This window comes from Choloepus didactylus, chromosome 2, assembly GCF_015220235.1.
Source record: "Choloepus didactylus isolate mChoDid1 chromosome 2, mChoDid1.pri, whole genome shotgun sequence".
Classification (NCBI taxonomy): Eukaryota; Metazoa; Chordata; class Mammalia; order Pilosa; family Megalonychidae; genus Choloepus; species Choloepus didactylus.
The window spans coordinates 34,702,828-34,726,488 of NC_051308.1; the positions used below are offsets into that span (position 1 = coordinate 34,702,828).

At 37.0% G+C, this 23,661-nt stretch overlaps 1 protein-coding gene across 1 annotated transcript in view; it reads right to left on the minus strand.

The window, feature by feature from the left end:
* The window catches only part of DNAH14 (dynein axonemal heavy chain 14), a 426,387-nt gene that overhangs the window by 241,010 nt on the left and 161,716 nt on the right, over positions 1 to 23,661 (minus strand). The window contains exons 34-36 of the mRNA XM_037805786.1: positions 20,781 to 20,870; positions 7,711 to 7,845; positions 2,759 to 2,974 (exon numbers count right to left, since the gene is read on the minus strand). Coding sequence (XP_037661714.1) covers positions 2,759 to 2,974; positions 7,711 to 7,845; positions 20,781 to 20,870 — 441 coding nt within the window. The remainder of the gene's footprint in view (positions 1 to 2,758; positions 2,975 to 7,710; positions 7,846 to 20,780; positions 20,871 to 23,661) is intronic.

Consider the following 23,661-nt stretch of genomic DNA (forward strand, 5'->3'; position numbering starts at 1 on the left):
TAGTTTTTTGGATCAATCAGTTTATTTCTTACACCAAAGTTGAGAATTTGGGGGCCATTATTCCTTCAAATGTTTTTCTGCCCTACTCTCTCTCTCATCTTCTTCTGGAATTCCAATGTCATGTATGTCAGTCCACTTGTTACTGTCCTGTGGGTCACTCAGGCTCTGTCCATTTTATTTCATTTTTTTCCTCACTGCTCTTTCACAGTGAATAATTTCTATTTATATGTTCAAATTCACAGAATTCCTTCTGAAATTTTCAATCTACTGTTAATCTTATATAGTGAATTTTTCAAACAACAAGAAATATTGTTCTTTGAAATTCTATAATTTCCATTTGGTCCATTTTATAGTCTTCATTTCTCTGTAGAGTCCCTAACTGTTTATTTATTATATTTTCCTTTAAAATCCCAAACATATTTATAATAGCTGTTTTAAAGTTTTATCTGCTAATTCCAATATTGAGTCATTTCAGGGTCAATTTCTATTGACTGCTTTTACTTTTGAATATGGGCCACATTCTCCTGTCACTTTACATGTACAGTAATTTTTAACTGTATGTTAGTCATGATTTATACATTGTAGAGACACTGGATTCTTTTATCATCCTCTGAGGAGTGTTACTTTTTATTTGAGGGGAGAATTAGCTCGGTTGGACTCAAACTCCAAACTTTGTTAGCCATATTATGGGCAGCAGTTCTTTCAGCCTTCCAGTTGTTGCTTTTTGTTAGGCACTGTGTAATCTATCTCATGCACATGTGGTTCTGTTGTGGTGAGAAAAGTAGTTGGATGGTGTCTGTTCAGATTTGGGGGCTCACCCCTGTATGGCTCCCTTCTTTCCAAGATTTTCCCCTTCATGTTTCAGCTGCTCCTTCAGCTGTGAACCTCATACTCTGATTCTTCTAGCCAGTAAAATTGTGCCTTTCTCCTTGAGTTCCAACTGCCCATTGACATGGGATGGGGAAATGCCCTCAGACAAACAGGCACATACATAAAAATCTCATTTGTACAATCCCCTTCTTCAAGGATAATTTCTCTTTTCCACTTTTCATTGCTCTCCAATATTTTCAAATGTTTATTTATTTTATCCAGATTTCATAATTAGTACCTGTAAAGAGGTTGGTTAGATACAAATTACTCTGCTATTACCAGAAGCTAGAATCTGATACTTTTAAAGACTTTTTGCACTTCTGTTCTTGAGAGATAATGCTTAGATTTCTTCTTTGTTGAATTGCCATTTCTTGTTTTGGTATCAAGGTTATGGTAGCTTCATAAAATGAGTGAAGGGATATTCCTTGTTTTTCTATTCTCTAGTAGAGTTTGTGTAAGATTGGATTTATATGTTACTTACATGTTTGATAGAACTCACTGGTGAAATTATCTAGGTTTGGAGATATTTTTTTGAGACTATTTTAAACAGACTCAATTTTTTCAATAGTAACAGCATACTTTAGGTCATCTCTTTTCTCTTGAGGAAATTTTTGGTAAATTTTATTTTTAGAATTTCGTCCAATTCATCTGCTTCTAAACTTATTTTCTTAACTCATTATTTGTAAGTCTGTTTCTTTTTAAATGTATGCTCTGTATAATTTCCTCTAAATATGACTTAATTTCATTTTACACATGTTGAAAAGTACCATTTTAATCATCTTCATTTCTAACTATCCAAATTTCCATTTGGAATTATTCTTTGACATGTGAGTTGCTTAGGATGTGTTTTATAATTTCAAAGTTTTGATAGTCACCAGGGCTGTTCATAGATGGTTCATTTTTCTTTTCCCTTGGAGCACATAGTAAGATTGCTCCCTGGTGCACATGATGGAATGTTAGGGGAATGCTTCAAGTTAGATGTGGTCATGTGACTTGCTTTAGCCAGTAAAATTTTATTAGAAGAGACAAGTTTTATTTTTGTAAAATAAATTTAGGAGCCAGGAAACAGGAAATACATGTGACAGATGAAGAATACACATCAGAACAATGTTGCCTCAGATTAGTTTAAAATGCAAAAAAAAAAGCAAATTTCATAAACTTAAAGAATTTATTAAAATAATTACCTCCATAAAATAGTAGCTCAACACAGAGATGTAAGAACTCAAGGGGGGAAACGGTGAGATAATATGAGGCGATTATAACTTTGAAAAGTTCAGGAATAAAGTAGAAGATAAAACAAAAATCTTTGCAATAATGAAGGGATGTTGGAAGTGACAAAAAGGAGAATAAACACTATTATGTTATTATGTGCATGTTAATGATTTTTAATGATAACATACAGGCTTGAAAAAAGCTAGGAAAATGAAATATAAATAAGCAAAGTTTGAAAAGATTAGTGAGAAACTAGCACCTATGAAAGACAAAGGAAACCTAATATGTGTATAACTGGTGTTCTTGAAAAGAAGAGTAAAAACATGGAAAACTTCTGGAGAAAAACATGAAGAAAATTATGTCCATTAACACTTTACTCCCTGTATATTAGTATATTGGTGCTGCCAGAATCACTGGTCTAAATTATTTTCCACTCATACTTAATCTACTTTCTCTTCCTTTAAAAGCAAAAGTTTTAACTTCATTGTTGTTTACTGACCATCCTAAAACTCAATGATATATTTTATGCCTTTACAGCTTATAATTTTTCTCTTTAAACTGTTCACAATACCTTTTAAATTTAGTATCTAATGATGCTTTAATGTCAAGTCACTGGAAATGCAATTAAATAATCCACAATAGTCAAATAAATATACTCATTCCATACCAAACTTACATTAGCTAAATCTGAGATTCTTGACTTTAGTCCAACATTGAGGTCTTTCTTTGAGAGCCTTGCGGTATTAAAATACACATAATTTCGAATTGTGGCTGATAATAATCCATCAGTCCATTCCATAGTATTAGGATTCATTTGCCCATATAGTTCACCAAGAGTGAAACATTTTGGATTTAAAACACAAATATCTACTTTTCCTTTTCTTCCTGCAATCTGGGAAAAATCCAGTGTGGTTTTTAAAGGCAATAAATATAGTGCAATTACTCATGTTTTTACACTATTATTACCAAAGGATTTAAGAGAAGTCTTTCACTCCAAAAAAAAATTTTCTGTACAGGTAGCAATTTTTAAGGAAACAGTAAAAATTGACGTTAAAATTAGCTACAATACACAAATCATTATGTTTTAAAATTCTAAACACTACTAATGATACCCTAAAAAAAAAAAATGGGGAACAAGTCCCATACTGCCTTATCCAGGAACATAGCATATGAGCTGGAATATGGCGTGTCTGGTACCAGAGTTCAGTGTAGAGGTGAGGTAGAGTAAGGTATACTTTTAAACTTCAGGGTAGAATTGACATTCCAGATGAAATTCTTTTTGGCTTTTGTGAAATAATTCCAAATACTACACAAATCCACCTACTACTGCAGAGATCAGTGAAAGATAATATCAGTAATAAATATCAATTATGTTTTATCAGAAAATCTGAATTTAAACATGTCATGTTTGGAAAGTTTTTATCTTTCTTTAAGATCATTTCCTTTTTTTTAATGTAAAATCATAAGCCAAAGACAGTGTCTAATACTTTCCTTGGAAAAAAACCTCTGTAATATTTTCAATAGGATATTTCATACTTTGCTATCATAAGCATATACCCAGACCTGATTATTAGATAAAGTTTTGATGTAATTAAATGTTTGTCACCATTTTGTCCTTTCAGAAACTTGGAATTTCTAAGTTCATGACTTACAATGATGAAATACAAACCTTAAGTAAGCTCCTGTAAACTCTGTTTGGAATCAAGCATTTCTCAAACTTAATATCTATAGACCCTGTGATATTAAGAAAGGTGAAACAAGTCAGCTTGTGTAATGAGATAAAATACATATGTTCTGACTGTGAGTTTATCAAAATGAAGATCTTTTAAAATGGTGAAAATTAAATTTCATTTAGATATATATTTTATGAATTACCTTTATTTTTAAAATCCATGAAAATAATGTAAGAAACACACAAAAAATAAATGTAGTCTATAGATGGACATTTTAATATAGTACAGTATTAAATTAAATTGAATTAAATTATATATACAAGTCTGTATATATGGTATTTACATTACATATTCATTATTATTCAATGAGTTATTACTTTTATAGTTGTTGGAGAGCACAGTTCTATCAATAATTACTTTTAGTGTTTTTCACACAACTCTTAGCAAATCTCTGGAGAAAAGCAAATTAAGATCACAATATTGCCAGATTGGTAAAAAATCCAAAAGTTTGCAACAGACTATCAAGGCTGTGGGATAGTAGGCACTCTCATATTGCTAGTGAGAGTACTAATGGTTCAATCCTTTGAATTTGGCAATATCTGTCAAAATTAGAAATGCAAATACTCAGATCCAGCACCCTCCCTTCTTGGAATTTAAACAACAGGTCTGAGTACAAAATTAGACTTGTTCAAGGTTATTCTGCAACATCGCTGTAACAGCAAAAACACTAGAAAAAATTTCAAGCATCCATCCATAGAGAACTAATTATAAACGAAGGGACCTTGACATAATGAACTATAATGCAGCTATAAAAGAGCAATGAGAAAACTATCTACATACTGACACTGAAAGATCTCCAGGATATATTAAGTGAAAAAGTAATGAGCAAAATACTGTACTACATTCTGAGAAACTAAGAATACATCACTTGTAACTAATGAGTCATTTACTCTTGTTGTTTTCTAGATTTTCTCCTTGTTTTTCCCTTTCCACATTTTATTATGATGTGTGTATTTGTGGATTTCTTTGCATTTATCCTACTTGGAGTTCATTGAGCTTCCTGGATGTTTAGATTAATGCTTTTCCCTAAATTTGGCAGTTTTCAGTCATTTTTTTCCTCCAAATATTTTTCCTGCTCCTTTCTCTCTCTCTTCTCCTTCTGGAATTCCTGTCATGAATATGTTGGTACACTTAATGGTATCCCACATTTCTCTCAGGTTCTGTTCATTTTTCTTCATTTTTTGTCTCCATTCTTCAGATCACAGAATCTCTGCCAATCTATCTTTAAGTTCAGTAATTCTTTATTCTTTCCTTTCAAATCTACTGAGCCCTTCTTGTGAACTATTCATTTCAGTTACTGCAATTTTCAACTTCACAGCTTTTAATTTTAGATTAAATTTTTAGATGAAAAAGCCAGGAAGAAAAAAAAAGTGATCATTTATATACAACACTATCTCAATTACTTCAAAGTATATTTAGTATAGAAAAATAATCAAAGGGAATAAGGCAAAATGTTTGCAATCACTTTTTCTAGATGACTGTTACTTCTTTATATTTTTAATATTTTCTGAACTTCTCACAATTGGACATTCTACTCTTGTAATTTTAAAAAGTGTTTCTAATAAAATGAATTGCTGCCCATAGGGTTGTTGTGAAGATTAAATGAGATAATTCTAGTAGAAGTCATTAGCACAGTACATTGCCCATATATAATACTCTGTAAGTATTGGTTATTACTATTGCTGTAAGAATTCACATCTTATTAATTACAATAACGAGATAGTTTAACAACGATTCAAGATCTGTTCAAAGGAGAGTTTAGAATGAGAAGAATAAAGGTTTATGAATGATCTTGAAGCAGGATAATGTATATGGACTGAAAAAAATCCGCATAGATGAGAACCTGACTTTCTGAGACTTAAAGAATAAATTATTAACAATTAGTATTTAAATAAGATAATTTATTATTTAAATAAACACTATTTATTGGAGTCTATACGGAAAAAAACACATCATGACTAAATAGGCATTATTCTAGGAATTTAAGGAAAATGTAATATTAGTAAATCTATAAACATAGTTTTACATTAATCAAATAAAAGGCAAAAATAAATGCTGACAGCAGATATGAATGTCAGTATTAGCACATATATCAACTGTTAAAAAAGCCAGAAAAGAGTCCAGACTTCAGCTAGAGATATGAATGAAGCAGATGTGGTTAGGACTAGGGCAAATTAGGACAAAGGGTAAAGGACAACACTGACTGTGTTTTAAAAGTTCAAATTCCATGTGAGACCAAGGGAAGAGATGTTAGGTTGGTGCAAGATCATTTTTGCCTAAATAATTTAACTCATACAGTGTGTTCAAATACCATAATTACATGGAACTTTTAATAGGAAGTGAGACCTGGTAGGTTTGCATAGGTTAGGGTGAAGTAGAGACACATCCCAAAGTAATTTGGACAGAGAATAAAAATATATATATGCAGGGCCCCCCTGATGAGCTGGGGGAAAATGTAGAAGTATTGGGCTTCCTCACCTGGATTGTTGCTGATGTTCTCACAAACACTGAGGACTGGCAGTTTGATGTGCTGAGCCCTCTATCACGGGACTTGCCCTTATAAAGCTTGTTACTGCAAATGAGAGACTAAACCTACTTATAATTGTGCTAAGATTCTCCCCGAGTACCTCTTTGTTGCTCAGATGTGGCCCTCTCTCTCTAGCTAAGCCAACTCAGCAGGTGAACTCACTGCCCTCCCCTCTATGTGGGATTTGACATCCAGGGGTGTAAATTTCCCTGGCAATGCGAGATATGACTCCCGGGGATGAATCTGAACCCAAGATTGTGGGATTGAGAACATCTTCTTGACCAAAAGGGGGATGCGAAATGAAACAAAATTAAGCTTCAGTGGCTGAGAGATTCCAAATGGAGCGGAGATGTCACTCTGGTGGGCATTCTTATGCACTATATAGATAACCTTTTTAGGTTTTAATACTTTGGAAGAGATAGAAGTAAATACCTGAAACGATCAAACTGCAACCCAGTAGCCTTGACTCTTGAAGATGATTGTATAGCAATGTAGCTTACAAGGGGGCGACAGTATGATTGTGAAAGCCTTGTGGCTCACGCTCCCTTTATCCAGTGCATGGATGAATGAGTAGAAAAATGGGGACAAAAAACTAAATGAAAAATAGGGTGGGAAGATTTGGGTGTTCTTCTTTACTTTTTTTTTTATTCTTATTTTCACTTTTCCTGGTACAAGGAAAATGTTCAAAAAATAGATTGGGGTGATGAATGCACAACTATATGATGGTACTGTGAGCAACTGATTGTACACTTTGGATGATTCTATGGTATGTGAATATATCTCAATAAAATTGAATTAAAAAAATAAATGCTGAAAAGTCACTTAATAAATTTTAGCAGTCAAAATCCAGAATGTATTGGGAATAGAAGAAAATTTCCAAAATACAATAAAGAACATTTATCAGTGACCAAAAGCAAACATCATATTAAATGGAAAAATGATAAATGAATTTCAAATAAAGTAGTAAACAAGATACCATTAACATTGTCTTGGAGAGCTAATCAATTCAATATGATAAAAAAATATAAATGATCTAAATATTGGAAAAATGATGAAATTATTTTCATTTGAAGATGAACCTTTAGAACATACAATTCCATCAAGTAAGATAGCTTACTTATTTTGGCTAAGATACAAAATAAATAATTGAGTAGTTTTATTACATTGTAATTACCAGTTTGGAAATGGAAATGGAAATATGGGAAAAGAAATTCCCATTCACTACAATGATTCCTACCTACAAAATTCCTAGCAATAAATTTAAAAGTTATAAACAAGACTTTTGTAAAGAAAACATAAAATGTTATTGAAATACATAAATTAAGTTCCAAATAAGTGGAGAGGCATTTTATTTCATAGAGCATTTACCTTTGAAATAGATTTACATTCTTCACTTGATAAAAGGTCTGCAACTGGTAAAAGTATCAAAGCTTTTTCTAAAATTCTTCTGACAGTTGTCTTTCCTCCACCTGTTGGGCCCACTAACATCACACCAACACAAGCCTAAAACAAAATTAACAGATGTATTCATTCACCAACTATTTAAAAAAAAATTTACAAAAACACAAATTTACAAATGTATCTCTATTTCCGCTGACCCTTCCTTCAAATTATTCTTCAATCCATTGTAACCTGGCTTCTGCCTTTATTGACTGGGCTAATGTTCATGCACCAGAACTCTCCTAATTTTAAAATTCAAAGAATAATTTTTAATTCTTGATATTCAACAGTATATCTTACTTTCTACTTCTCCTTCCTTCTTATACTTTTCTGTACTATTGATTTCTATAATACAATTTATCTGGGCTTTCCTCTCTATTTTTTCTCTCTCTTTCTTGAGCTCTGATTCTCCTTTCCTGGTTAATACTCCCTAAGAAGTCTTCTTTGTCCCTCTCTCTCTTCTATATGTATACATTGTCCCTGGCCAATCTCAACAATCTGAATGTCTTTAACTATGATCTAGATTATAATGACTCCCTAAAGTATACATTTTTTCCCATTCTTTGGTTCTAAGTGCCAGAGTGAAATTTCAAATGCTCTACTAAACATTTCCATCTGGATGTCCCACATGATTCTTAAACTCAACATAATTTAACCTAATCCTCTTTTCAAACTTGTTGCTTCTCTTATTTACCTAACCTAGTTAATAAAACCACTATGTACCCAATTGACCAAAGCAGAATATTTGCTTTTTCCATCCCTTCATGTCTTACAAAACTTTTTCTTGATTCCAGCTTCTTCTCTCCATCCCACATAAATTCCCTTAGCTTGGGCCCCACCATCTCTCTTGAACTATATTAACAGCATTAAAGAAATTATTTTGTAATAATGTATCACTTGAGTATATTAAAATTCAAATGTTGATAAAGCTAAAATACTTTTCACTTTACATTACAAGCTCACTCCCCTCATGGAGGTCTTGGGATTCTCTGGTCATAGCCCCAGACTTGATAACTGACAAGATGAGAAGGGTCCCAAAAGTCTTTCTTGTCAAATGGAAACTGTATATTCAAGAACAAAGCCAGTCTGACCCCAATGGCATCTTGGCTTTACATGAAAACGTGGCAACCATCTCTCTGGGGAAAACTTTATCCCCACTCACATCCTGAAGCAAAGCCGCTAGCTCAATGGAGTCTTTGATTCACAAAGATTCTCCTAAATTTCTGGGTCTGGTTTAGTGATGGATCTGCCAAGTAAAACCTGATGGCTCTGGCTGTTCAGCCTCAGAGCCAGCTATGCAGAACCAAAAGTGAACTTGTTTGTTCTGCTCAGTGGGCAAAACTCTGACTCTTGCACTTTGCCAATGGCCTAGCTCTTTGGTCTGCCACTTGGAAAACGACAGACTAGAAGATTAAAGACAACCCTCTTTAGGGTTGTGAACTGTGGAAACAAATGGTGGCTGATGATCAGACTATCTAGATCATTCAGGTAAATGCCCATGGTGAGGACCCATTCTTTGATTGCCCAGAATCAAGCTGCTGATTGAGCTTACCTGCCCAGATTGCCATCACTGCTGTCTGGATACATCATGCTGCACCTTGCAATGTGTTCTCCATCATAAACTGGGCACAAAGTAATGGACTGTAAATTTCTGATGCAGATGCTACCATTGCATGCCAGACTTGTAACTCCACTTAAAGGTGACACAGTTGTCTCACAGTGGGGAAAACCACATTGCACAGAACATGACTCCCACAGATTTCTAGAAAACTGACTACATCAGATCTTTGATCCCCTCTTGAGGTCGTCAGTGGTGCCTTACAGATGCAGACACTATTTCAGGTTATGGAGTTGCTGTTCTAGACAAACCAGCTGACTCTGACCACACCATTATGTTTCTTAAAACTAATTTGTGTTATGTGTTTGGCTTTCTGGACCATTTTCAGCACAACAATAGTGCATCTTTTATCCAAAAGTCACTTAACAATGGGCTGATAGTCAAAGTCTTTGATGGACTTTCCACACTCCCTACCATATAGACATCTGATATTATTGAGCACTAGAGTCATTAAAAATTGACTCAAAGAATTCTGTCGGCTACCTCTTTCAATTTCTTTGTCCACACCTTACCAAGTTTGGTGTTTGTGTGCATCCCCAATCCCCAGACAGAGATCAACTCCTTTCAACTACTTCCATGGTAATAATTAGGATGAAAAGGGTGGGGAATTTGGAAATTCAGGATTCAGCCCTGACTATTCCTGATAATGGTGATTTTATTTCCTCTACTGATAAACCCAGGTCAGTCCATTGGTACATATTCCATGTGGCAGCCAGACCAAAACAAGACCTAGGAAACTGAAATTTAATTCTGGTTCCTCCTCTTCGGTTCTCTTGTTGGATCGACATAGTCTTAGATCATAGGTTAATGATTACAGTGGCCTGTTCAGGCCAAAGTGGGGGTCATAATGGGTCAAAACGGGAAAACATGCCCTTGTCCCCCTTATATCTAACTCTAGGATAAAAGGTCTGGGTGTGAGTAAAGGATGTTTGAAAAAGAACTATGGTTGAAACTACTAGAATGAGACATACTTATTTTAAGAGAGTGTAGGGAGAGCAAAAACCCATATACCTGGAGAAGGAACACCTCAGACCCTAGGAGATATGGTGTAGGGAGGGACATTAAAGACCTTTTGTCTTTCAAAACTGTTCTTCCAACCTTCCTAACAGGAAAATACCCTGATGTGGCTATCCCAAACTGTTCCAGATGCCTTCAATTTAACTGATGCTGGGATTGTTATCCCTTGCCAGATACCACTGGCAATAATTTAATCACTATTTCCCTAAACCTACAGAGAAGTCCACTGGAAACAGCAGGAGATGGCCCCAGCTCCTGCACCTCCTCCTGATGTCTTTCCTATAGCCCTTACTCAGTCATTCCATGAGACAAATGAATGGCAGCATGACAAACAGATCAAATTGGACAGTCCCCAAATAGTCCCTCCAGAAACAAGAATTAGAGTTATTTACCAGAACTGAACTGAGAACCCATGTTCCAGTTGGATGCACTGTCAACCTGTTCTCCCTCCTCCCATGAATTCCTCACACAGAGGTAGGCCCCATTTAGAGAACCCAACAAATGTAAAAAAAATCACAACACTTTTCCCCAGGAATACCATGTGCACCCTCAGGATTGTACTTTTTTTATATACATTTTTTATTGTAAACTTTAACATATATACATAACAGTGACAACTTTCAAAGTATGATTAAACAAGTAGTTAGAGAACAAATTTCAAAGAATGTCATGAGTCACAGTTCCACAATTTCAGCTATTTCCATTATTGTAAAACATAACATACACACATACAGAAAGGTGCTAACTTTTGAAGTACATCTCAATAAGCAGTTATATAGGTAATTTCAAAATTGTTATGGGTTACGGTTCCACAGTTTCAGTTCTTTCCTAATTATGCAATATAGGGTATATACAGACAGGTGAAGACTTTCAAAGCAAAATTAAATGAGTAGCTATAGAGCAAATTTCAAAGGATCCCATAGGGTAAAGTTCCACCATGTCATCTACCTTCCTCCAGCGATTCCAACACCCCAGTATCCAAATATATATACATATAAAGTTTCAATATTTGTAGACCTTTGTTATCTTGTTTGTTACTACTCCTTCTCACTTAATCTCTTTCTTCACCTTCAGGGGTGTTTAAGCAGTGAGCACCCTAACTTTTTCAAAGGGGATGTTGGCAGTATGGGGAAGGGGGCTGCATCTGATTGTTGTTCTTAAAGAGGCTGTTGCCTCTGGGTTTAGGAGTTTTCTGGCATGGGAGCACTCTGGTGGATTTAAGTTTCTAAGAGAAAAAAGTTACTGAGTAATCTTTTATAGAATCTCAGGTAGGGACCTAGGTACTTTGGGATCACTTTTGGTAAGGGCATGGCATACTGTGGCCATTTGGGATGTCTAGCTGGAGTTTGCAAAAGAGAAACCTCCAGGATAGCTTCTTAACTCTATTTGGGATCTCTCAGCCACTATGGCCTCAGCTTGTTACCTTTCTTTTGTCCCTCATTTGGTCAAGTAGGCATTGTCAATCCATCGCTGCCAGGGTCAGGCTCATTCCTGGGAGTCATGTCCCTCATTGCCAGGTAGATTCATTCCCCTGGGAGACAGGTCCCTTGAGTGTGTTTGGGGGGAGGTTAATGAATTTATTTGCTGAGTTGGGCTTAGAGAGAGAAAGGCCACATCTGAGCAACAAAAGAGGTTCCTGAAGGTCTCTCTTAGGCATAATTATAGGAGGGCTCAGCCTCCCATTTATAAACTTAAGTTTCCCAAGAGCAAGCCTTGAGTCAAGGGCTTGATTTATTAAGTAGTGGGTTCCTAATTTCACTTAATATATATGCCATCCCAAGATAAACAGTCAGTTTCTTACATTATCTTCACTTGGTTGTACAATCATCTTCACTCTCAACTTTAAACAATTATCATAACATAATACATTCCAGAGCTCATATCAGCTGTTAATTAATCATCTCTAGTGTTAGTGTAGTGTTGACAAGATATTCCTATTAAATATAGTCTTTGATATGTACTGGGGAGTTTTTCTGTATACCACTGTTGTTAACACTCTGCACCAGTGTTAAACCTTGTAAGTATATCATGCTAACAGTTATTTGGTTTGTGGAGTGCTCTGTGGGTTACATGCCTTTAAACAACCATTTACAAACATGTTCACCTTCAATGCGTCACTGATACTTATAATCCCATTAACGAACCATAGTCCCACTGATCATTCCCATACCATTAAGTACACCATCACTATCATCACTGGAATTGCTGTTCTGGAATGCTTTCTATCCTTTATCAAATGTTTTTCATGGTGGAGAGTTTTGCTCTGTCTCTCCTAATCCACAATCTTCCTAGAAAGTAGGATTATACTCCTTATGTAGAAGTTAGGCTTAACTTGGCTCCCTCCCCAAAACACTGCAATTTGTGCTTTAGAGATAGTTATAAGGGAACATCCAGTGTTTAAGGAAACACCTCCTTGACTCTGGAAGGCACTAAGGCCAGCCTCAATTCACTGGTCAGGGTTGTTATGGATGATTGAATTGTCTTAGACACTTTCTCCTTGTAAATCAAAGTGAGGTCTGTGCAACTGATAATAAATCTTGTGTACCTGGATTAATGGCTCAGACCAAGAGTAATGGTCAATATGGAAACTTATGAGGAAATCCACATGGTTTTTTAAGGTAGACTCTGATGGTTTATGGCATTTGTTCAGCTGGTTGGGTATGGGACCTTGGATGGGCATAGCTGAGATCAATGCTTTAGTTTGATCTCATCCTGCTGTTTGGAGTCCTGTTGATAGAAACCTCACATATCGTATGAGATAAACTGAGTGGATTTGGTCCCAGTCCCTGTTGTTAATTTAGAGTGCTCAACAAAGTGGTGTGTTCATTAGAAAATTCAATAGAAGTCAAGATGGTACATAAACAAAGGATGGATATTGTTGGGAAACACTTTTCTTTGCCTCTGACATTTCTACATACCTTCTGAGCAGACGTATTGACAGATTTGTTCAAGACTATCTTTTTTTTTTTTCCATTTTTATTGAGATTGTTCAGATACCATACAATTATCCAAAGATCCAAAGTGTACAATCACTTGCCCCTGGGTACCCTCATACAGCTGTGCATCCATCACACTTAATTTTTGTTCAATTTTTAGAAACTTTTCATTACTCCAGACAAGAAATAAAGTGAAAGATGAAAAAAGAAAAGGAAACTCTAATCCTCCCCTATCCCTAACTGTGCCAGTTTGAATGTATTGTGTCCCCCAAATGTCATTATCTTTGTAGTCTTGTGGGACAGACGTTTTGGTGCTGGTTAGATTTGCTTGGAATGTGCTCCACCCAGCTGTGGGTGGTGACTTGGGTGGGATACTCCCAGGGAGGCGTGGCCCCACCCATTCGGGGTGGGCCTTGATCAGTGGAGCCATATAAATGAGCTGGCTCAAGGAGAGGAAAACGGAGTGCAGCTGTGAGTGACGTTTTGAAGAGGAGCAAGCTTGCTAGAGAGGAACGTCCTGGGAGAAAGCCATTTTGAAACCAGAACTTTGGAGCAGACGCCAGCCACATGCCTTCCCAGCTAACAGAGGTTTTCTGGATGCCATTGGCCATCCTCCAGTGAAGGTACCCTATTACTGATGTGTTACCTTGGACACTTTATGGCCTTAAGACTGTAACTGTATAGCCAAATAAACCCCCTTTTTATAAAAGCCAATCCATCTCTGGTGTTTTGCATTCCGCAGCATTAGCAAACTAAAACAGATTTTGGTACCAGAGAAGTGGGATGCTTTTACTGCTGAGTTTGCAAATACCAAACATGTTGGAACAGCTTTTTAAATGGATAAGGGGAATATTCTGGAAGAGTTGTGAGGAGCTTGATAGAAAAGGCCAAAACTGCTTTGAAGAGACTGTTTGTGGAAATACGGACTCTAAAGATACTTTTGACGAGGCCTTGAACAGAGATGATCAATGTGTTGTTGTGAACTGGAAGAAAGGCAATCCTTGTTTTAAAGTGGCAGAAAATTTGGCAAAATTGAGTCCTGGTGTCAGATGGAAGGAAGAATCTGGAAGCAACAACCTGGAATACTTAGCTGAGGAGATCTCCAGACTATGTGTGGAAGATGTCCCCTGACTTCTCCTTGCAGCTTATAGTAAAATGCGAGCGGAAAGAGAGAAACTTAGAACTGAACTCTTGGGTTCAAAGAAACCAGAAGCTGATGGCTTGGAAAATTCCAGGCTTCCAAGGGGTGGAATCCCAGAAGCTACAGCCCAACGTGAGGATGTAACCAAACATGGAACCCAGCTGCCATTTCAGTACAAGCCAAGATTGGAGATGGAATTATCCAGAAAGGATTTGTGGAAAGTCCTATTGTCTGATGGCTTTGACCCCTGTATGCTTCATGCAAAGCCAACAGAATTTCTGTGAGCTTTTTATAGACAGAGCCATTGCTGGTCTGGACTGGAGGAGACAGACAAGGAAAAAATTAAAGGAAAAATCTCTTCAAAGACAGAGCCATGGAGGTTGAGGTCTGGAGTCAGGAGGTCTCGGGCTGGGAGAGTGGAGCAGCCCACATGCATGGAAAGGGTGAGTTTGTCCTGGAGGTTGAGGGCAGACCTTCTGCCTCGATGCTCAGGAAATGTCCTGCCACCCCAAGCCCCAAAGAGGGTGGAGCACATTCCCAGGGAATTGGGGAGACCTGGCTGCCACCACAGTGTTCTGAAGGGGTTGAGCATGTGCCCCGGAGATGGAAGGGAATCCGGGAGCAGCCCCGATGTTTGAGGAGGGTGGGGCCGAGAAGGTGGTCTCCCCAATGTGTGGGTATGTTGGAGCGGTCACCTAAGCGTTTGGAGAGGAAAGGGCTGCCTAAAAGGCCCTTAGGAAGGGTTAGACTCCCGCTCTCTCAAGCCCCAAGGATGCAACGTCGTTCTGTTAATGACTGTCTGACTTTGAAATCTAATGGGAGTTTGTCCTGCAGGTTTTAGGAACTGTTTTGGTCCTGTTATGCTTTCTCTTTATGGCAATGGAAATGTTTATCCTATGAATGTCCCTCCTTTGTATATTGGAAGCATATAACTTGTTCTAAGTCCACAGATCCAAAGCTAAAGGAGAATTGTGCCTTAGGACTGACCACGCCTATATTTGATTTTGATGGGATTTTGTACTTAACTTTTGTTACTGAAATGGTTTCAGTTTTTGTGGTATTGTGATGAAATGAATGTATTTTGTATTTGGAAAGATAATGTAATTTTGGGGTCCAGGGGGTGGAATGTGCCAGTTTGAATGTATTGTGTCCCCCAAATGCCATTATCTTTGTAGTCTTGTGGGACAGACATTTTGGTGCTGGTTAGATTTGCTTGGAATGTGCCCCACCCAGCTGTGGGTGGTGACTTTGGTGGGATACTCCCATGGAGGCATGGCCCCACCCATTCGGGGTGGGCCTTGATCAGTGGAGCCATATAAATGAGCTGGCTCAAGGAGAGGAAAATGGAGTGCAGCTGTGAGTGACGTTCTGAAGAGGAGCAAGCTTGCTAGAGAGGAACGTCCTGGGAGAAAGCCATTTTGAAACCAGAACTTTGGAGCAGACGCCAGCCACATGCCTTCCCAGCTAACAGAGGTTTTCTGGATGCCATTGGCCATCCTCCAGTGAAGGTACCCTATTACTGATGTGTTACCTTGGACACTTTATGGCCTTAAGACTGTAACTGTATAGCCAAATAAACCCCCTTTTTATAAAAGCCAATCCATCTCTGGTGTTTTGCATTCCACAGCATTAGCAAACTAAAACACTAACCAACCCCCCACAATTGTTGACTCCTAGTATTGATATAGCACATTTGTTACTGTTTATGAAAAAATGTTGAAATACTACTAACTGTAGTATATAGTTTGTAATAGGTATACAGTTCTTCCCTATATGCCCCTCTATTATTAACTTCTAATTGTATTGTCATACATTTGTTCTGGCTCATGGAAGCGATTTCTAGTATTTGTACAGTTGATCATGGACATTGCCTACCATAGGATTCAGTTTTATACAGTCCCATCTTTTGACCTCCAACTTTCCTTCTGGTGACATATATGACTCTGAGCTTCCCCTTTCCACCTCATTCACACACCATTCGGCACTGTTAGTTATTCTCACATCTTGCTACCAACACCCCTGTTCATTTCCAAACATTTAAGTTCATCCTAGTTGAACATTCTGCTCATACTAAGCAACCACTCCCCATTCTTAAGCCTCGTCCTTTATCTTGGCACCTTATATTTCATGTCTATGAGTTTACATATTATAATTAATTCCTATCAGCGAGACCCTGCCATAATTGTCCTTATGTGTCTGGCTTATTTCACTCAGTATATTGCCCTCGAGGTTTTGTCATCAACCCATTTTTTTTTTTTAATATGGTTTTGTTCACTCATCATACATTCCATCCCAAGTAAATAATCGATGGTTCTCTGCATGGTCATACATTTATGTGTTCACCACCTTCACCACTATCTATATAAGGGCATCTACATTTCTTCCACAAGGCAGGAGGGAGAGTCAAAGGTAGAGAGGCAAAAGAAAGAGGAAAAAAATGACAGCTAGGAAGCAGCAAAAGGAAAAATAACCTTAAATCAAAGTAGAATAAAGAATCAGACAATACCACCAATGTCAAGTGTCTAACATGCCTCCCCTATCCCCACCTCTTATCTGCATTCACCTTGGTATATCACCTTTGTTACATTAAAGGAAGCATGATACAATGATTCTATTAGTTACAGTCTCTAGTTTATGCTGATTGCATCCCTCCCCCAATGCCTCCCCATTTTTAACACCTTGCAAGGTTGACACTTGCTTGTTCTCCCTCGTAAAACAACATATTTGTACATTTTATCACAATTGTTGAATACTCTAGATTTCACCAAGTTACACAGTCCCAGTCTTTATCTTTCCTCCTTTCTTCTGGTGTCTCACATGCTCCCCACCTTCCTCTCTCATCCATATTCATAGTTATCTTTGTTCAGTGTACTTACATTGTTGTGCTACCATCTCCCAAAATTGTGTTCCAAACCACGCACCCCTGTCTTCTATTACCCTGTAGTGCTCCCTTTAGTATTTCCTGTAGGGCAGGTGTCTTGTTCACAAAGTCTCTCATTGTATGTTTGTCGGAAAATATTTTGAGCTCTCCCTCATATCTGAAAGACAGCTTTGCTGGATATAGGATTCTTGGTTGGTGGTTTTTCTCTTTCAGTATCTTAAATATATCACACCACTTCCTTCTTGCCTCCATGGTTTCTGCTGAGAGATCCGCACATAGTCTTATTAAGCTTCCTTTGTATGTAATGGATTGCTTTTCTCTTGCTGCTTTCAGGATTCTCTCTTTGTCTTTGACATTTGATAATCTGATTATTAAGTGTCTTGGCGTAGGCCTATTCATATCTCTTCTGTTTGGAGTATGCTGCACTTCTTGGATCTGTAATTTTATGTCTTTCATAAGATATGGGAAATTTTCATTAATTATTTCCTCTATTATTGCTTCTGCCCCCTTTCCCGTCTCTTCTCCTTCTGGGACACCGATGATACGTACATTATTGTACTTTGTTTCATCCTTGAGTTCCCGGAGACGTTGCTCATATTTTTTCATTCTTTTCTCCATCTGCTCCTTTGCGTGTAGGCTTTCAGGTGTTTTGTTCTCCAGTTCCTGAGTGTCTTCTTCTGCCTCTTGAAATCTGCTGTTGTATGTTTCCATTGTGTCTTTCATCTCTTGTGTTGTGCCTTTCGTTTCCATAGATTCTACTAGTTGTTTTTTTGAACTTTTGATTTCTGCCTTATGTATGCCCAGTGTTTCCTTTACAGCCTCTATCTCTTTTGCAATATCTTCTCTAAACTTTTTGATTTGATTTAGCATTAGTTTAAATTCCTGTATCTCAGTTGAAGTGTACATTTTTTCCTTTGACTGGGCCATAACTTTGTTTTTCTTAGTGTAGGCTGTAATTTTCTGTTGTCTAGGCATGGTTTCCTTGGTTATCCAAATCAGGGTTTCCCAGACCAGAACAGGCTCAGGTCCCAGAGGGAAGAAATATTCAGTATCTGGTTTCCCTGTGGGTGTGTCTTAGAAAATTGCTCCACCCTTTGTTGCCTCAGGTCACTGTGCTTTTCTGCCCAGCAGGTGATGCCTGTTAGCCTATAATTCTTGACTGGTGTGAGGAGGTATGGCCGTGTTCCCCCAGGCTCTGGGGTCTGGTTCTGAATGCAAAGGGCCCCACCCCTTTCCTCCTAGAGAAGACAGAGCCCCCAGGTGGACGTCATTAGCATTTCAATGGTCTCTCTCTCTGCTTGTGCTGTCTCCACCCTTCCCCAAGTCACAGCTCCAGAAACTGAATATGACTGGGGCTTTCTCCACTGAGCCGAAAAAGAAACAGATAGTCCCCTTCAGACCCAGTCCAAGGCGACCCTCCAGCTCTCCAAGGTCAGTCGTCACCCAAAGCCTCTGTCTGTTTTTTGGGGATGTGTACCTGTAGTGAGCAGTTCACACTTGCTACTTAAAACCCCAGTTGGAGCTCAGCTGAGCTATATTCGCTTGTTGGGAGAGAGCTCTCTGGCACCATGAGGCTTTGCAGCTTGGGCTATGGGGGAGGGGGTCTCACGACTTGGATCCGCAGGTTTTACTTACAGATTTTATGCTGTGTTCTCGGGCATTCCTCCCAATTCAGGTTGGTGTATCATGAGTGGATGGTCTTGTTTGTCCCCCCGCAGTTATTCTGGATTATTTACTAGTTGTTTCTGGTTTTTTGTAGTTGTTCCAGGGGGACTACTTAGCTTCCACTCCTCTCTATGCCGTCATCTTGCCCCGCCTCTCCTCAAGACTATCTTTTAAGTATGTTCATATAGCAAACAGTTTTGGAAGATAGCCACAGTGTTTCTTATCAGAGCAGAGGGCAGACTTATTTGCTCTCCAGTATTTTGAAGATGATGGCCCCTTTAGGGAAAAAGTTTGGGCATATTTGCTGGTAGTCCCCTTATAAGAGTAGGGGGCAGGGTACCTAAGCTTGGGTTCTTCTTTAACACCACTCACTCTGTATGCAGGTATTACCTAGCCCTTGCATCACCCTATGGTAATTAAGGCTGCGGCTATTGTTATGAGTAATAAACTGAACTTTTTCTCTGACCCAGGAGTCTAGTGTCTTCTGCCAGTATGAAACTATGGCAGGCTAACTTGTTAGCTTAAAAGTGGAGTAAAATCTTGACAAACATGTACATGGAGGAAAAAGATGCAATACCATAAGATGAAAATCCTTACCATAATTATTAATTTAATTCTATCCCAACAAAATCCCAATAGGATTTTTTGGTGGAAATCAAACATTTTGATTCTAAAAATTCTATGAAAGAGAAAGGGCCAAGAATAGCCAAAATTTTTTTGAATAGAACAAGTATGGGCATCTGGTACCACCAGATACCAATACTTATGGTAATAAGACTGTGTGGCATAAGCATAGAGACAGAGAACTAGACCAAAAGAACAAAATATAAAGCTAAGAAACCAACCCTATTATATATCAAAACTTGATATGATAGAAGTGACATATCAATGAGGAAATGTCTTAGAAAAATTGGTTATTCATATGTGGAAAAATAGATCACTACTTGACACCTTAAAGAAAAATAAATTCCAGACAATTAAAAAATGGGAATGGCAAACATCTAAAATTTTTAGAAAAAATATAGAAAATGTCTTTATGAAGATAGGGTAGGGAACAGTGTTTAAAATTGGACACAAAAAACACAAATCACAAAGAAAAAGACTGATAGATTTTACTGCATTAAAAATGTCTTCTATACAACTGAACACCATGAACATTTCTAAGAAGCTAAGACTTAGAGAATGTATTCATAATGCATATAACCAATAAAGAATATCAATATAGAAATGCATAATAAAAAAATCTATACATTTACTAAGAAAAAGACAAACTACCCAATTAAAAATAAGTGTAGTACATAATCTCACAATTCACAGAAAACTCAAATGGCTAATAAAGATAAGAAAGGATGTACAATCTTACTAGTAATCAGGGAAATGCATATGCTAGTGTTTTTAAAGATGGTTCATTCACAGAAAACTTGAAATTCAAAGAAGGTGTAGCAATGGGATACAAAATATTTCGAACCACATTTGCACAAAGAAGGTGTAGCAATGGGATACAGAATATATCGAACCACATTTGCACAAATATATATTAAGGGAATGAAGGTGAAAAAGATTAATTTGTTGAGAGTTAAGATGAGAGGGTCAAATAAAATAGGGAAATAGTTCATTGATAAGCCACTTTCCTTTGAAATAATTTTACAGCTTTTTAAAATTATTATTGGTTATTTTTCTCTTGAAATACCTATTAAACCCCAGGGGAAAAGAGCTGCTAACATGTCATTTTTCACTTACCTGAAGTTGATTATGAAACTGTATGATTTTTTCTTTCTGATCTGGCCAATGTTGAAAGCCTAGTTGTTGTGTTGCAACTGTTATCACTTTCTAAAAGGAAATAATACATGGATTTAAAATGCCTCACAAATTGAACTCAAATTTTAATCCTCCCAAATCTCTCCTAACTAGGTATGAATTACTACAGTTAATTAATTAATTAAGACAGTACTTAATTTTTAGTTCACCAAACACTCTGAGAATAATGAAAGGCATTGTTATTGTTCCCAGAAAAATATACTACACAGAAAATTTTACGCTCACAGCCTCCTTTTGCAAATTCATAGACATCTCCTCTCCAGATTAAGAACCCATACTTTAAGATGTTTTTAAGAACTGGTTGTTACCAGACTATGCGATGGTCTAATTATCCTACACTTACAGAAGACATAAAAGATTCTCTATCTTTTAGTAATTCTAATCAACATTAAGGTAGGTTTTCAATTTTGTAATTTATATTCTAATGTTTCTATGTTAAGAATATCCTAAGGGAGCAAATAAAATTTACATGATTGAAGACATGTACATTAAAATATCCCAGGGAGTCGCTGCTGTTCGGAAAGGTACTTATTTTAACACAGGAATTATAAGATCAGCCATATTCCTTCAAAGAGGGTAGGGAAGTCATTTTAGTGTGGATATAAATGGTAACAATGTCTATAGAAAAAAGTGAAATTTATCCTTCCTTTCTCATTCTTTGCATCCCTGCAATGGGACAGAACAAAGAAGCAGCTGAAAAAGACTCAAAGTCAGCAGAACTGTAAAAGGAGGAAAAATCAGCTCTTAAGGCAAGACTAACTGGACGTAGGAAACCCCCTGAGGGAAATTTTTGAAGAGTAATGAGGCTGCATCACTTAATTAATTTTTAATTTTGAGCACTTACTGTTGTAGAGGATAGGAATTCTTTGCATTTTATATTACAAACCTAGATATAAGCAGGAAGTCACACAGGTATAGAATGGTGGGGTATAAGGACATCATGGGATGCACAGAAGATCAATAAAAATGGAATAATCAAAGAAAAGCTATTCATACAGGCCATCCGAACTGGCTAAGGAGTTTTACAAATTCCTTACTTTGGAAGGTTTTAAATTAAAATCCTATTCCAACTGTAAAGCATTCATGGCTGTATATGACATTGCTTACAGTCAACTGAATGGTAAGCTATATTTAGTTCTTATTCCATGACGTGGTTCCAGTAATTCTCAATTAATCTTTTGGTTGTTCTGAGTTAATGACCCTATACTTTGGATATTGCTACAAACAGGTATTTGAATAAGTCAGGAAGATCTCAATTGTCTATCGCATGCAGTTCAGATTCTTGCATATCAAAAATTCAGTGTAAACAGTACACTTACAGAATATTTCTTTAATAAGTTATATTCCTACTCAGATATATTATACCTGAAGTATCATTGTGTAAACCATCAAAATAAAGCATTAAATAAAAGATTGGATTACTCTAATATTAAAATAATCATGATTTTAAATTATGATCTTTGTGCCATTTCTATAAACCAGATTTTACAATTTGGTGAGTAACATATTAAACAGTTGACAACTTGTATATTTATCATTGTACAAGTTATAAAATGAGGGAAGTAGGTGAATAAACTGACATGCTTGCACAGACAACTTATTCATAAGCTCAAACTGCCATAAACTGATTTGTAAAGTGGATAAAAAGATGAGTATATAATGAAGCCCAAAAGTAAAACCAGTAGTATACCTTTCCAAATGCAATTAAAATGGCAATGCTATTTATTTTAGTGGTAGCTAAAGAAAGCACAAGAGGAGCTTAAGAGATATAATTGAAGAAATGAGAGTAGGGAAGTTTTAGGTTCCACCTGGGAGAGAGATAGAAGGATGCTTACATAAGACAGAGAAAACAAAACTTGTTAACTATTTTCCTTCTTCTTCGGCAAAGCGAAAATCCTCAAAATATAAATAAGCTTAAATATTCAAAATAGAGGCAATAGTTAGAGATAACTTTCCACTGTACTTTTCCTGGGGACCATACAGAGCAAAAAGAAAAAACAGTATCAAATTGCATTTTCACAAAAACAAGGTAAACAAAGAAAATCTACAAAATCTCAAATACATGTAAGTATTATTAAAAACAACTAAGCTTAGACAGTTTGAACCTGCAAATTGTTGGTCCAGAAAAGTCCATCTTATTCAATCACACAGAACAAAGGATCTTGCAGTATAAGATACTTGTTGATTTAGATAACTAAAGAAAAACAAAAGACCTTATATTAAAGGGGCTAACACAATACCAACAGCAAAAATAAGGAAAAACTCATAACTAGAGAACTTATAGTGAGATAAGAATAGCAAAGACAAAGTGAAAATTTTAAAAGCTTCCAGAGACAAAGAGCAGATACACTACACTACAAAAAAAAAAAAAAAAAAAAAAAAAAAAAAAGGTACCAAAATGACATTGACACCTCAAGATTAACCCTTAGAACTGCCAATTTAGTGGGCGGAGCCCTCGATCTGGGGCCTTAACCTTGTGAGGCTAGTGCTGCAACGGAGAGGCTAAGCCCACTTATAATTGTGCCTAGGAGTACCCCCCAGAGAGCCTCTTTTTCTGCTCAGATGTGGCCCCATCTCTCTCTAAGCCCACTCAGCAAGTGAACTCACTGCCCTTCCCGCTACGTGGGACATGACTCCCAAGGGTGTGAATCCCCCTGGCAATGCAGGAAATGATTCCTAGACATGAGCCTGGACCCAGCACTGTGAGATTGAGAGGATCTTCTTGACCAAAAGGGGGAAGAGAGATGAAGCAAAGTAGGATTCCAGTGGCTGAGAGATTTCAAATGGAGTCGAGAGGTCACTC